This window comes from Saccopteryx bilineata, chromosome 2, assembly GCF_036850765.1.
Source record: "Saccopteryx bilineata isolate mSacBil1 chromosome 2, mSacBil1_pri_phased_curated, whole genome shotgun sequence".
Classification (NCBI taxonomy): domain Eukaryota; kingdom Metazoa; phylum Chordata; class Mammalia; order Chiroptera; family Emballonuridae; genus Saccopteryx; species Saccopteryx bilineata.
In genome coordinates this window covers 358,605,028-358,614,914 of record NC_089491.1, presented here as the reverse complement: position 1 = coordinate 358,614,914, position 9,887 = coordinate 358,605,028, and the positions used below count along the sequence as shown (strand labels likewise).

The 9,887-nt window shown below is 55.8% G+C and overlaps 1 protein-coding gene across 2 annotated transcripts in view; it reads right to left on the bottom strand.

Annotated features, from left to right (window-relative positions):
- Positions 1-263: 263 nt before the first annotated feature.
- The window catches only part of ATP2A3 (ATPase sarcoplasmic/endoplasmic reticulum Ca2+ transporting 3), a 35,095-nt gene continuing 25,471 nt past the window's right edge, over positions 264-9,887 (bottom strand). The window contains exons 18-21 of one of the 2 annotated variants that reach the window (XM_066262987.1): positions 6,140-6,273; positions 5,506-5,623; positions 4,863-4,980; positions 264-1,732 (exon numbers count right to left, since the gene is read on the bottom strand). In XM_066262987.1, coding sequence (XP_066119084.1) covers positions 1,713-1,732; positions 4,863-4,980; positions 5,506-5,623; positions 6,140-6,273 — 390 coding nt within the window. In that variant the 3' untranslated portion in view covers positions 264-1,712. The remainder of the gene's footprint in view (positions 1,733-4,862; positions 4,981-5,505; positions 5,624-6,139; positions 6,274-9,887) is intronic. The other variant, XM_066262988.1, reaches the window with a different exon arrangement.

Sequence of the window (9,887 nt, the reverse complement as noted above, 5' to 3'; positions counted from 1 at the left end):
TAAATTTAAATTTATGTAAAGGTTGTGAACACGTGCATAGTCAAGTGCTGCTCCTGGGAGGAGCAGGCAGTGCTGCCTCTTCCGTCCGGTGTGCCTTGGGAGGTCAGTGCCCCTCCTGCGCCCGGTTTCAGAGGACGACAAGGATCCCTGGCTGGCGATGTGGGAGCCCCAGACGTCTGCTCAGGTTTCCCGGGGTGGGGAGTGGGTCCAGCGGAACCCCAGGTCGATACCCAGAGGGCAGGTGGTGGGGCCACCTTCCAGGAACACAGACGCTGAGGGTCCTCCGGTGCCCCAGGCACTCAACCTTTATTTCTCTACCAAACTGCAGGCTAGCGGGTGGGAACAGGGTCCGGTCCCCATCTGCTCCCACTGGGGTCTCCCACCCCTCTCCCCCCAGCAGGAAAGCAGCAGAGAAAGTGCGCTGGCACCAGGAGACCCGCCCAACTCCGCTCCTCTCCACCCCTCCAGAACCCGATGGGGTGGGGGTGGCGCTGCAGAACCTGGGGCCCACCTGTCTGCAAGGCAGGCTGAGGACCAGGACAGCAATGTGAGTCTTGATTTACATATAAAATAATCACTTTGTACACTCTGTAGGAAGGGAGAGGACACAGTCATTTACTCACTGCTTTCTTCTACAACTAAATTTTGTCAAAGGGGCAAAAGCCGAGTTAAAAGATCATTTCTGTCCATCAAACGCTTTTCCTCTTGTTTGACACACTCCACATGGACATGGGTTCCTCCGGCAAGAAAAGGGAGGGAGAGGAAGTGCCCTTTCGTAACTAGCCATTCTGCGTGACACCCTTTCAAGCTCAGTGTGTGGGGTTGGGGCAAAGAGTGAGGCTAAGTCCAGGGACTCAGAATCACCCCGCCGTGCAGACCATGAGATGGTCAAGCACAGGGCTGGGCTGGTAGGCCACAGTTGTCAGGAACCCAAGAATGTCGGGGGTTTCAACTGCCAGGGATGTGGAGGGCAAACCCGGCCCCTCTTGGTAGACTAGGTAGACAGAGAGGGCGTCTGTCATTGGCTTAAGACAAAACCTGAGTCCAGGAGTGAGCCAAGCAGAGGCAGCGAGGCTGCTGTCTCCCAGGAAAGGGGGTCCTTGCCTAGCCTCCTTCCCCCAATCCTGTCTCTCTCTCTCTGACCCTTCAGCTCCCTGTACATATAAACAGAAAGAGGCTTAAGCCCTCATGACCCGACTTTGTGGAAGCAAAACAGAGTGCATGGCGGGGTTGCCTGCTGTTGCTGTGCACAGCTGGGCCCAGATGTCCCCCCCTTCTACTCCCAGCTGACCAGGTCCCAAACCAGGCAGTAAGCAAGAGGTCACAGCTGGACAGACTCGCCTCCAGGAGTCCCCTTTTAGTACAGAGATGCCTGTCACCAAGGAAATGCCCAGCCTCCAAGCAAGGGGGAGCAGGCTCCAGAAAGTGCTTGTGGATTTGGGGGAGGGGCAGGGCTCTGCGTCTCTGGATGGGCTTCTGGGCAGGCCTCTCCCAGGCCAGAGCTTCGGAGGCCAGCTTCCCAGGAGAGTCCCAGAGATACGACGTACAGAGCCCCAGGCAAGTGGAACTGGACTGGGGGTGGCCATTCCAGCCTCAGAGGGCTCAGCAAGCAAGCAGGCCAGTGCGGTGGCGGGCAGGGCAGGGCGCAGGGCGAATGCTCGGGCACCGTCAGGCTGAGGTACACGCTGGAGACTCCACTGGACTCCCAGCACTCACTTGTGGTCCTTTTCTTCTGGAAGAGAAACCGGGGAATGTGTTAACGTGTATGATGAGCGCACACTTCCAGGTTGGCTCCTTCTGGCCTTTCCATCCTCCATTTCTCCCACGACAGCGCTCCCCTCCCACGGCATCCCGCAGTGGACCCCCAGCCCCTCTGCATCTGCCGAGCTGCCGCCCTGCATATCTTACCCGGGTGCTGCCCGAACACATTCCCCCGGGTGTCCCCCAACCCCCTGCACTCCGTGTTCCATCAACCCCCAGCCCATCCCAATGCATCGTGTCTTTTTGTTTTTATTTATTTATTTACTTATTTACTTATTATTTTTTGACAGAGAGAGAGAGTCAGAGAGAGGGATAGACAGGGACAGACAGAAAGGAATGGAGAGATGAGAAGCATCAATCATTAGTTTTTCGTTGCGCGTTGCAACACCTTAGTTGTTCATTGATTGCTTTCTCATATGTGCCTTGACCGTGGGCCTTCAGCAGTTTGAGTAACCCCTTCCTCGAGCCAGTGACCATGGGCTCAAGCTGGTGACCTCGGGGTCTCGAACCTGGGTCCTTCCGCATCCCAGTCCGACGCTCTATCCACTAAGCCACTGCCTGGTCAGGCTCTTCTTGTTTTTACTATTAAGAACCACATCCAGCACCATGAAATCTAGACACGATGGCGTCCCTGATGCCTCCACTATCCTATATACCCAGGCCTGCTGATTTTACCACCTACATCTCATGAGCTCATCTCTCCCAGCTGCCCCTAGGCCTCATGGCCTCTCAGCCCTGGCCTTAGCCTCCATTTTACCTCACCATCACCCTCCTGCCCCTGGCATCACGCTACAAATGCAGCCCATCAGTGTCTTGGATGGTTCCCCACTGGACTCAGAATAAAGTGCAAGCCCGCCTCCCAGGCCTGTCCACACCTCCCCTCCCCTCAGCCCGGCCCAGCCCGCAGGCCTCTGCCTGACAGCTGCTCAGTCACACCTGGGGAGAGCCAGAGGGCGGGGTGAGAGGACCCCCTCAACGCCCTGGGGTTGACCCAGGATCCACAACTCTCCCCAGGACACATCCCTCATAAATCAAAGGGGAAGCCATGAGCATCAGGCCTCAGCAAAACTTCCCTAAAAGGCCACCAGACTGTCTTGGGAACATAACAGGGTCCCCTCTCTCACCCCCGCGCCGTCTGGCTTGAGGAGGCCCCAGGGACTGCAGCTGCACAGTGCAGAGCTGTCAGGGCTTCTAGCGACAGCAGGGCACCACCCTTTAAAGCCAAACCTCTCCAGGACCAAGGTCAACATCCCAGGTTAATGGTGGAGGTGGAGCTGTTTCCTGGGACCAGCTCCCCCTGGGCTGGGACTCAGTGTCTCCTCCCCTGACCAGCTCAGTGTAGCTCAGCAGCCTCCCTGCCTTTAGTCTCAACCCATCCCGTCCATCCTCCATGGTCACCCCAGCCCTTCCTGTGCTTCTACCCTCTGTGGCTCACACTGCCCTGAGGATAATGTCCAGAGTCCCTATCTTGGTATTTGAGGCCTTGCCCCGCCTCTGATCACACCTCTCCAGCCTGCACTCCAAGCCCCAGCCCCACTAGAGGTGCCAAGCCACGCTCACCTGTCCCTCTTCCACTGGGCTCCATGCTCCCTTCTCAAACCCCCATCAAACCCCACCTTTTAGAGGACCCACCGCAACCCTGCCCCAGCCCTCCCCGCCAGTGAGGGGCTCCGCTGCCTCCGCCTGGGCCCACTGTCCCGCAGACAGTGCTAGGACAAGCCAGCTAGCCAAGCCAGTGCCCTTGCCCAAGACACAGACTTTCCCTACTGGCCAAGAAAGTTTCTCACTGTTAAGTTTCCTGAAGAAAATGTGCCGAGCCCCTTTGGCAGCTGTGGCAGCTCGGGAAGGCTTCTGAGGACAAGAGAGCTGCCGGACCTAGCCACATCCCCAGGAGGCTGGCCTCCCAGCTGAGCCAGTGTGGTTAGAGTGGGCCAGAGACTTACCTGGTAGACCACCCTTGAGCCCTGGCCAGAGCCGGATGCCTTGGGCTCCATGGATGGAGCTGCAGACCTATTTCCCTCTCTTCACCTCCCCAGGGGTGTCCACAGAGGGTGGGCCAGAAAGAACCACACGAGGGCTAGAATGCCTTGTTCGGCTCCCCCTGCCCCACCCGCAGGCGCCAGCAAGCCTTGCTTCAGCTGAGCACCAACTCCACCCACCTGTGCTCACCCAGCCCCAACATGCTAGGTCACCCTTTGGACAGAACTGTGGTGGGCCTGCTCCAGAGAGAGAGAGAGAGAGAGAGAGAGAAAGAGGGAGAGAGAGAGAGAGAGAGAGAGAGAGACACACACACACACACAACTTGTTTCAGTTTTTTAAATAAAATACTTGCAGCACCCAGGAGGGCTGGCCAGCGTGGGAGATGGGGGCCGACTGCATGCCTGGTCCCCGTGGAATGACAGGCACAGGGTTTATTTATAGCTCTCCCAGGCACCCTCCCCTGGGGCCGGGAGACATTCCTGCCAGAGGTGGCTCTCAGGGACCCAGCGCCCCAGGGCAGGCCGGGCCACTGCTGCCTCTAACCCAGACGCTGAAGCAGTCTGGCCAAGGGGCTACTTCCTTGGAGCCAACTCCCAGGAACGGGGAATTTCTCGCCCCTGCTTCCTCCCTCTCCGGGCTGCTCTGACCGTGAGCATCTTCTCACCCGCTCTGCGACCCTCTGGCAGAAGCAGGCAGACGGACACCATGCCCCAGACTGCTCCTCTACATGCCGCCCCCAGCCCAGCCCCCGCCATTCTGTCTTCCATTCCTGAAGTAAGGCAGACCTAGAGCTGTGAATTCAGAAACAGGATAATTCCACCTTTACCCACCCACAAGGTGGCACCAAAGAGGCCAGCCCAGTGTCGTCTGGGGTCTGGGAGGTCAGTGGCTGCCCCTTCCATACCTGAGAGACCGTCCCGGGTGGCAGCAGTGAGGTGAGCGAGGCAGCAGCCTGAGCAGTGCTCACCTGGCTGCCCGGTGAACCCAGGGCCCACCCCCTGCAGACACCTCAGAGCCCCTTCATGTCCTTCACCTGGTGAGTCAGGAGCACCCCCCATCTGCTCACTGCAGCCAGCTGGCAGATAAAGGCGGGGTGGGAGGGGCTGAAGCCTGTCACTCACCATCTACGTGGTTCCGGGACAGGTACTTGAGGGCCTCGTCCAGCAGGATGACAGGCAGAGATATCTGGAGCACCACCACCCATTGGCGCCCGCTCAGTGGGGTCACCTGGAAAATGAGCTGCAGGGGGACGTGTGGTTAAAGGAAGGACTGTCCCCCGCCCCCGCCATCCTCCTGCTTCATCCACCCAGGCAGGCTGCAAAGGACTCTTCCTGAGTGCATCCAAGACGCCCCTTACGGTTCCCCCTTCAGATCTCTGTCGACCCACTTCCTCTGCCTGAAGTGCCCTCCCCAGTCCTCACCCACAGGACAAAGGCCCATTGGTCCCATAGGGTAGTGGGAGGGATTCTGCACCAGGAAAGAACGGAGGTCATCTTTCCTCCTGCCCCAGCCTTGGGAGATTCCCCACCTCCTCTGTTCCCCAAGAAATCTGGGGGCTCCTGAAAGTGGGGGACACACATGGAGGATGGTCCAAGCACAGGCTTCATTCAGTGAACATCTCACACCTCCCTCTTCCCAGTCCTCCAGGTGCTCCCGTCACAAAGGGGCTCAGGACGGCCCAGCCACCAGCCCTGGCTGTCTGTCAGAGGACTGGGACCTTGTCACCCCGGAGCTGGAGCAGGGCAGGGCAGGGCCCAGACTCACGGGCAGGGGCGGCACGAGCAGGATAAAGAAGTGCAAGGCCATGGACACGGTCACCGCCGCCAGCAGCCAGGGGTTCAGCCAGGGTGGCATCCGCAGCAGCGACTGGTTCTCTGAGACACTGCCCAGGGTACAGGGCACTCACTTTGGGCCAGGCCGCAGGCCGCCCCACTGTAGGTCGTATATGCCCCATGTGGAGGTGCAGGGCGTAGCCTGAGCCTCAGCATGTCCCTGATTGGGCCTAAGGACTGGAGCACTTCTGGGAAGTCAGGGCAGTAGAGGTGTGTCACAGCTGCCTGCTCGGCCCCCAGTGGCCTGGACCCTTTCTCCATCTCTCAAACCCAATCCTGGCCCCTCTATTTCTTCAGACCCCTTTGTCTTCTGGGTCCCAGTTCTGGCCCTCATTGACACTTAAAACTCTTTATCTTCAGACCCAGTCCTGGACACCCTGACCCTCAGACCCCAATCCTGAAGTCCCTGACTCTCAGCCCCCAAACTTGGACATCCTAACTCTCATAGAGCAATACCAGACACCTCTGACCCCAATTCTGGGCCCCAGCTGACCCTTAGCTCCCTACTCTGAAGCCTCAGCCCCCATGCCCTCACCCCCAGCTCCAGGCCCCGCAGCCCGGCCCACCTGTTGAGAGCGTTGCACATCTCGATGGTCACCAGCACAGACAAGGCCATGGTCGTGGGGAAGCGGGACTCGAAAACTTCGCAGTCAATGCCGGCAAAGAGCGGGTTGTCTTCAGAGCACTTCAGGAAGTTCCTCTGAGGGTACGGTGGTGGGGGCAGGCGGGGGCAGGGAGAACGGCGGTCAGGGAAGGCGCTGGTGTGCGGGAAGAAGGAAGCCTCACTCCACCCCCCGGCCCACACTGAGTACTCAGTACCAGCAGTGAGCAGCACGCTGCACGGGGTGGGTTGAGGGAAGGGCGCTCAGCCCAGATGGGGGCAGATGGACAGCACTGTGCCGGGGAGAAGGGCAGACCATTCTGGGGCAGGGGGACAGTGGGACGGAGAGAGCAGGGCATTAGGCTGGGGAGTACAGCAGGGGGCCCTGGAATCAGGGGGAGGGGCCAGGCTCTTCCTGGAGTGGGAGTAGTGACTGAGAACACTGAATAAATAAACACATAGGAAAACCAGTCGGTAAAACCATGCTTGCATAGAGTTCTCCTCTGGTGGGTAGAAGAGCAGGGCTACACGTGCCCTGTTCAACACTATTAAGATGGATTTCATTCACGCCTCCTTCCATGTACGGCACTGACACTGGGCTCTGCCAGACTTGCCCTTTGCTTCGGACATGACTAATGAACTGCCAGGCAGTCTCACTATCCCGCTTCTATCTAATCAACAAGAAGCTCTCAGGGTTGATAAGGAAGTGGCCCTCACCCCTTCAGCCTCGGGGGAGTTTTCTTCCCGCCCTTCAGCCTGGCTCACAGAATCCGGGTGATAAGATGCTGGACTGAGGCCGGGCCTGAGGACTGGGCTTATTCTCTTGCACATCACAGGGCACGGGCGAACATGTGTAACCATTAAACAGCTCCTTTGTCCCGGACCATAAATTTGTCCTCTGGAGACTCCTCTGAACTGAAGAGGTCTTTTAAGCTAAGGGGTTGAGAAACTGGGCCACATGCTGTGAAAATAACCCTCAAAGAGAAACCTGTGAAATGACTGGAAGTCTGACCTCCATGTTCCCACACTGCAGAACTGCGGGGGAGGGGACTCTATCAGCCAGAAAGGGCCACTGACACTGTCCTCTTCTCTTTCATGCAGGATATGAAAAATTATAAACAACTATGGCTTGGCTAGATTTCTTATTTTAATAAAAAGATGGAGAGTCTTAGTTAAATCAACAGCAAGATTTTCTCCAAAAAGCAAGCTCCAGGGTTTTGGACAAGTACATGTTTTTATTTGGTGCTGATCATAAACTTTGAACCCACCCCATGGCCAGGAAAACCAAGTGCTCTGCTCAGTTGGGCCCTCCCAGACTGTAGTGGCGTATGCATACATGCGCACACACATGCAACGCACACCTCCCACCTGGGCACATGCACACTCAGATCCTTATGCACATGTGCACAAGGAAGAAATTTCAACAGGATCATATCAAGATGTTTCCATAGATCTGTTGCTCTTGTCATAAATACCCTGCCCAGTTTAGACCTTCTGGGTTTCACCAGTGAGCACCTGCCGTGCATGCATGATACTCAGGTCATAGGTCACAGTGAGGCCTCCTAAATTGTTAATTATAAGGTGCTAAGGGTGGGAACTCTAACACAGGGGTCCCCAAACTACGGCCCATGGGCCGCATGCGGCCCCCTGAGGCCATTTATCCGGCCCCTGCCGCACTTCCGGAAGGGGCAACTCTTTCATTGGTGGTCAGTGAGAGGAGCATAGTTCTCATTGAAATACTGGTCAGTTTGTTGATTTAAATTTACTTGTTCTTTATTTTAAATATTGTATTTGTTCCTGTTTTGTTTTTTTACTTTAAAATAAGATATGTGCAGTGTGCATAGAGATTTGTTCATAGTTTTTTTTTATAGTCCGGCCCTCCAACGGTCTGAGAGACAGTGAACTGGCCCCCTGTGTAAAAAGTTTGGGGACCCCTGGTCTAACAGGTCCGCTGGGAGCCCCTGTTTTGTTGGGGGGAAGCCACTGCTCTGCCTACTCCTTTCCTGTGCCTCCCTGGCTATTTCCCATTTACCTTATCCTGCAAGGCCCTTCTGGATTAAGTGTATAACTTAACACTTACACAGCTCTTGCTATGTGCTGTGTTGGTCTAATCACTTTACAGGTACTTAGTTACTCCTTTCAATAGCTCTGTGAGATAGGGACCATTATCCATAGCCTGTGCAAAGTCACAAAAGCTAGCATGTGATAGAGCTAGGCTGGGAACCCGGGCCGGCTCCAGACTCCATGTTCTGTGCTCTGAACCGCTCTGCTGCCTTTTAGCAGCTTCGTCCAGGAACCATGGGGCTCTGGGCTCCTCTCCAGAAACTCCAACTGGAGCTGAAAGTTCTACCTTAGGTCTAACCCTTGATCACCTCTGAGTCCCACAGCCACCTGCCTTTTCTCTGATCAAGCACTTGTCACCTTGAATTGAGACTGCCCATTTCCATGGCTCTCCCTCGCCAGACTATCGCTCTTTGCAGAGCCGATGCCTGCTCGGTCACTGCCACAGCCCTAGTAATCTGTGCCTGGCACAGAGTTGGTGCCTAACAGCCATTACTTGACCAACTGGATAAATGAAAAATGGGATGACCAGAGGACTGCTGGGAAGGTAGCACTAAGGGGACTGGAGACTGTAGTGTGTGCCTCGCATGACCATCAGGTGTCTGGTTTGGGTGACAGGTATGCAGTGAAACTGAGATACAGACGGAGGAGATTATTTAGTAGAAAGGTGATAGATTTGATTTTGGACTTGGTGAGTGTTACAGGTCTGGGGCTATCCCAGAGGTGATAGCCAGCAGGATATATCAGGGTGGGGTCAGAAGATTGTGGGGTGGGGCTTGGTCCTTGAACATTTGAGATCTGCAGTATGAAGGATGGTAATAAAGACAGAGTGGACCTGACTGGTGATGGCGCAGTGGATGGAGCATCGAACTGGAACACTGAGGTCCCAGCTTCAAAACCCCCCGGTCGCTGGCTTGAAAGCGGGCTCAGCCAGCTTGAGTGTAGGTTTACCAGCTTGAGCGTGGGGTCGCTAGCTTGGGCATGGGGTCATCAGTATGATCCCAAGGTTGCTGGCTTGAGCCCACAGGATGCTGGCCTAAAGCCCAAGATTACTGGCTTGAGCAAGGGGTCACTGGCCCACAACTAGCTTTGCTAGAACGCCAGGAAAGCTCTTGTAAGCAAAGGAGATACACTGGCTGCTCAGTCAGAGGGACAGACTGACAGAGCTGAGGGTCTCCTTGCTTTCTTCCAGAGCTGTGCTGAGCTACGATAGCCCCGTGAAGGGTATCTGTCAGCCAACGGACTTCAAGAGATCAGTGGTCCCTTCCCCGAGAAGCATGTTAGTTATGGGGGGGGGGGAGGCTGGCAAATTCCTGATTTCTTCAGTTTGACCCTCTGCCTGAAGTTCCATTATTGAGGGGCTCATATTTCTGAGCCTGCAATGTTTCGGCGTTTCCTCAATAAAGGTAAGACATTTGTGGGTAGTTATGCCCCTTGAGTCACACCCCCACCCCCAACTAAATGACAGGAAGAGGAGGCAGACTCTTGTCTGGCTTGAAGGTTGGGCTGTTCTCTCTAGTTTTTTCATGGCTTCTTCTTCTTCTTCTTCTCTTCCTTTTTTTTTATGTGACAGAGACAGACAGAGGGACAGATAGGGACAGACAGACTGGAAGGGAGAGAGATGAGAAGTATCAATTCTTTGTTGCAGCACC